This window comes from Phaethon lepturus, unplaced genomic scaffold, assembly GCF_000687285.1.
Source record: "Phaethon lepturus isolate BGI_N335 unplaced genomic scaffold, ASM68728v1 scaffold46817, whole genome shotgun sequence".
Classification (NCBI taxonomy): Eukaryota; Metazoa; Chordata; class Aves; order Phaethontiformes; family Phaethontidae; genus Phaethon; species Phaethon lepturus.
The window spans coordinates 49,749-55,533 of NW_010552005.1; the positions used below are offsets into that span (position 1 = coordinate 49,749).

The 5,785-nt window shown below is 40.8% G+C and overlaps 1 protein-coding gene across 1 annotated transcript in view; it reads right to left on the reverse strand.

Annotated features, from left to right (window-relative positions):
* GNA12 (guanine nucleotide binding protein (G protein) alpha 12) overlaps positions 1-2,447 on the reverse strand; it is a gene marked incomplete at its 5' end in the record, with an annotated part of 24,327 nt that extends 21,880 nt beyond the window's left edge. Inside the window, 1 exon segment of the mRNA XM_010291092.1 lies at positions 2,229-2,447. Coding sequence (XP_010289394.1) covers positions 2,229-2,447 — 219 coding nt within the window.
* Between the last annotated feature and the right edge of the window lie 3,338 nt (positions 2,448-5,785).

Below are 5,785 nucleotides of genomic sequence, written 5' to 3' on the forward strand. Positions count from 1 at the left end.
GAAGCTTGTTCAAGTTATTAAGGTCTTAATAATTTGTTTAGTGATCAATCCAGAAGTAGCATTTCTATCCTTGAGAACAATCTATTACATTTAAAAAAAACTTTTATGTAGCAAGTGCTTTTTACAGTTTACAGTTGAGGTACTTTATAATCTCCTGGTGCTGCAGCCTGCACAGTAATAATATCAGCCAGGATTTTCAAGTTTAGAGCCACAGATGCGTGCAGCGGGACCGAGTGACACGGTATTTCTGCAGTACACCGGATCACTGCAGTATTGACAAGTGAACAGTTCTGGTGCCTGCAACAGTTTCGGCTGCCCCAGTAACATAAAATAGGTTATATGAACACCCTCCAAAAAGTTGCATCATGGAACTATACCATGATGTTGAAGATGATAGCATATGAAACAATCACTTGCATGCCTGTATGCTTGGTTTTTGTGGGGCTTTTTTATTTTTTTGGTATTTCCTGTTTAATCCTCAAAGCCAGAGAATGCAGAGGTAGGCCTACTAATCTTGGAATGCTATTTATTCAAACTGGACTTCTTTTTTCCAGTTTGATGCAATTTTATTGCTAACCAGTGCAGGAATGAACTTCCCAGATGATCCCAAACTGAATCTCCCCTTAAATGCAAAACCCATGCTTCATCATAGAATTTCCCACAAAAAAAAAAAAAATTAAGAGGCTGCTGATGCAATTATTACTTATTATACTGGATTCTCTTAGTAGTTGTCTCATGTTAAATTCAAGTTCCCTGTGGCATGAACCATCTTTTTATTCCACGTTTGAACAGTGCTTAGAACAGCAGAGTCTTAGTCTGTGTCTACCAACACTAGGAATTACGAATCAACTAATTTCCCCCCACTGCACATCCTCCCCCCCGCCCCAGTACTGTAACATGGAAATTGTTACATTTTTAGCCTAAGGAAATGAGGTTTATACAATCATCCTGTGACAACTTTACCTAGTCATTTTATTTATTCTTTAACCACTTACCAGTCTCAAGATACTTCAGAGACAGATTTCAAAGATGCAACAACAAGACTCAAATAGGCATGTTATTAGTGGAGTCAGACGAGTACTTAAGGGCTGCAACGTGAGTTTAGCTACAGTATTAGACACTAGAGAACCCAGGCGGAGGAGCAGCATGAGGAAACAAACTACAAGAATTTCACTGCTGAATTTCTCTAGTTTTTCTACAGCTATATTGAGGTCCTTTGTAAAAAGTTTAAGGGAGACCATACAAAGCCATGTTTCTAACCTCTGCTTAACTCCTCCGATTAAACACTGATAACATATCCAGGCATGAAGAACTTCACCTTCAACTTCCCTTTTTTTTTTTTTACAAAAAAGAAAAGCTGAGTGAAGTTTAGGGACAGAACACCCAAAACAAATAATTCTACCTGCAGATTAGAGCATAATTAATATGTTAAAACCATAAAGACACATTTATTAGAACAATTAGGATACCATCCCATATCATATTCCAAGAACTAGGAACCGTGGTATTGGGTTGCATGGACCAGCACCTTGTTTCACTGAACAGAGAAGAAAGAGAAGGAAAAAAAAAAAAGCATCTCTATCTTGTACATAGGAAGAAAAAGTAGTGGATTACGAACAGCTGTCAGAAACATATTCCATACCAGAAGTACAGCTCTTTCGGCACAAGAGCTTGAAAACCTAATAACAAGAAAGCAAGGAAGATAGCACATTTTTAAGCTCACTGTCATCTTTCAGTTGCTTATCCAAGTTTCACTTGCAGATGTCAGGATGAAAAGAAACAGTCAAACAGCAGCAGCCGGAATGGGTGTTGCATTCACTTCAAAAGATCTGCATGCAGGAATAGTTTGCCAGTATCAATATAGTGCAAGCTGGCAGGACTGGAAAGTTACAAATTAAGTGTGCCTTCATCAGTGACCTACTATGAACAGACCTACTGAGCTGCTAAAATATTTTTAGTTCAACCAATTCCTGCCTTTTTTGGTTCCTCTTGCTCTTCCAGTTTATCCAGTCGTGCACTTTTCCACTCCCTCTTACTGCCATGTAGTTTTTCAAGTTTGGCTCCAATTACCACTTGTTTCTGCTGCTGAAGTGATCAGATTTACAGCATTACAACAAACAGCGCATATAATGGCTAAATCTTGTACATAGCAAGCAATCTTTCAACTGAAGAGATATTTATACAGCAGGGAACTTTTTTCCTCCCACCGTGAAGATGGACGTACTCACCAGCTGATACTCGCTCCGACGGCTGAAGGCTTCTTTGATTCCCGAATCCCTCCACAGCGCGCCCAGCGCAGGTACATACAGCTGGAAGGTGGCAGGCTCTATAGGCATTCCAGCTTTGTTTTCAAAAGCCATCAAAAACATTCCATGCTTCTCATTCTCGGTGTACTGCCAAGGGATCCCCAGTTTGTCCCGTGCATCAACCAGAACCCTGCAGCCCTAAAGAATGATTCAGATAAGAAAGTCAGTGATGAAAAGATTAAAGCGTAAAAGAACAGGGACTCAGGTACTTGAAAGTGGTTTTAGGTTGTTTTTTTTTTGGACACTATTCCGGTGAGACTGAACTCAGGAGAGAAGCATAAACATTGTTTATTGCAACATCTCCAACAGAAATAAGATAGAAAGAGTTTGCTTGTGTAAGCAACTTAGCCACAACATATTTCTCCAGGTGGAAAAAAAAATACTAGCAACACCAACTAGTTGCAACAAGCAATACTACCAAAAGATAATAAAATTAAACATTAAATGTGTAAGAAAAGTGTCTGGTAACTAATGTATGATCCTCACAGCTATAGTTTTAAAAAGTAACACCATGCCTGAAACTGTATCCTTCCATCTTTTTCTTTACATTTGGTTTTAGGAACCGAAAAAGACATACTAGCTTTCTCAAGCATTAGGAGATCAGAAGAACATTAAAAAAATATTGCTGAAAGAACATTCCAGTGAAGCAAAGTATATTGAGCACCCAAAACTGAGGAAACTTAGTAACTTCCAGTGCTGTATGAATCTACCAACTAGTTAAACATTTAGGTAAAAAAAAAAAACCAACAAAACACCACAATACCAAGCTAGCAAGATCCATAAAGCGTCTTGCTGTAAAGTACAATTTTGACACAATCTATTTGGATGCTATACAACACTGCTATCCAGCTTTACAGACTTCTTGAAAACTTACTGTAAATAAGCATCTTCTGTTGAGACACTTTCATCCAAATGGTTACCTCCAGTAGGAAAGGCCAGTGATGAGAGGACTGAAGACACTGCATAGATTTTAAACTACCAGAGCTCAGTAAAGCAGGTGCAGTTTTCCATCAGCATCAGCCTAGTATTTGAATTTGCCATACATTTGCTAAGAATTCATGACAGGTAAGTGTGGGCACTCCAGTTCTGGAAAAAAAATCTGGAAGGAAAGTGACCTAGTTCTCAAATTTAACTCAGGATTACTAAGACTGCTTAATTTCACATTTTGCAGTTTTTATGAAAACTTAATTTTACATTCATGGCAACAAGGCAAACACACCAGGTTAAGTAACTTTGAAACTTCAGTCTTGAATCTAACTACACCTATACTAAATAGCTTCAGATGGCCAACGGTTATTTCTCAATAGTAAGCACCATTTTGCTAATGGATAGATCTGTTAATGGTGGCCTAGCATCGCAAGTACCATCTAATTCACAAGTAAAATCTGTGGGTTATATCAAACTACTTTTCACGTTGTATTGATCTTTTGGTTTTACAGTTTATGAAAATAAATAAAATTAAAAACCAAACCTGAAGTTCCGTTTCCACAGCTATTGACATGAACCTCCACATTATTGGACAGGTTTTTTGGTTGTGTTCCCCCCCCGCCCCCTTTAAGCTATCAAGACTGCACATACGTTTTCTTAACACTTGAACCTTTCACCTCTCCAGTCCTTTAACAGCACCACACAACAAGAACAGTAACTTTCCCAATGGAAATTAAGATTGGAGAGGGAAATGAGAAGCAACTTAGTATGAGTGTCATAGAACAGGAACTCAAAGCGAAGCATCGCGGTTGACACTATGCAACAGTGTTCCTGAAGCGCAGTTTCCCCAAAAGGTAAAATATTTATGATGCTCCAGTAATTGTTACTTTCTTTTTATGAAGTAGAGAATATATCTCCACAACACCATGAAAAGACTAAAATTGAGTTGATTTACAAACTGCTGCTTTAAATTCCAGGCACAACTATTTAGTAACACTGTCATACAGACCAAAAGCCAACTCTCATGCCTAGTTACAGAGTTCATCCCTTTAATAGCAGAAGCCTTTAGATCTGCTTTATTTGAATGGTGTTAACAAATGTAAGTGTAAGGGGAAAAAACCCTACCACTTATAAGGTTCTCTCTCTGAATTGCAGATGCCTGCGCTACGTCTCCTGGCCTTAGATGCTTTTGCAAACCCGTTGCGGGTGCAGAACGCCATCCCGGGTGCAGTTCAACAGCAGTGGCAGCTCCCCTCTACCCCCAGCCGAGAACCTCGGGAGTTTTCCAAAGCATTGTGGTAACCAGACCAGTGGGACACTGCTATTTCTAGGCATTTAACACCAGGTTTGTTTCTGTCCGGTGAGAAGAAGTGTTTACGACCAGAAACGGTTAATCGGCACGCAGTGGCAGCTGGCCATCTCCGTCTCCCCACGCCTCGGGCCCTGCGTGGAACTCCCAGCCCACACAGGCCAGCTCTGACCTTTCACCTGCTTCGGCTCCAGCTCTCGGCTACCGTCTCCCCCAGCCCCTCAGCTCCGGCTTTTCTACCTTAAAGCTTTCGGACCCATTTAACCCTTACCCATCTCACAGCTACCACAGTCCCTTCAGAAAAATCTCAAAGGAATGAGCGCAAGAGCGCACGATTCCCGTGCGGATAAAGCGGCACTGGGACCGCAGGCTTGGAGCGTTTCCCCATACCGTCGCTCTGTCTTTTCCTGCTCCCACTGGAGATACAGAGGATCTTGAGGGACTGTTGTTAAGGAAAGTTTCATCATTTGTTTGGAGAAAACCACAAAACAGAGTTTCAAGCAACGGTGTAGAGACTGTTCTAGTCCCAGAATAGTCACTTATCTGCCGGCTGCTGCTCCTTGGAAATGCAGGTTTGAATCTCCCTGGGACAAGAGAGGGAACTAAACTTAGACCTCACGGACCCTATGCGAGTGCATTGAGTACCATGAGGTTACCCATGGGGAGTGTGTAGCAGCAGCACCTTCCTCCGACTGTTTGAGAGACAGAAATGGTTACCACCAAATCGCATACCGAGCCCGATCGGGGACGAAGTGGCAGATGCAGATGTAGAGACATCAGAGAGACAGCATTAGCACTGACAAAACAGAGAGACACACACACAGAGGGTCAGTTTTAAACGCTGAATGAAGAACATAAAGAATAGGAAATGGGTTAGCAGGAGAACAGCACCTCTCACACTCAGAATTTGTAGAACATGCCAGCTTTGAGATACACACCTAAAACGCATCAGGAGTAAAAGCTTTATACAATGAACAAAATAGCCAATGTTTCTTCCCCCCAACTCTTAGCATTTAAAAGTATTTGTGACTCAGCAAGATCCCCAGTAAAGTGAATCTAAACTTAACATTCCTCCATGTCTACGAACAGTTCTATAAATGCTACAAGCAGATGTCAGAAAAAATGAGGAGAAACAGAGAAATTACCAAATTTAGATCCCATGTATTCTTTCATTTCAGAGTTACTGATAACGCTGTTTTTTTGCGGCCACAACGAGCATTCGATAATCCTTGTCCCATTAATC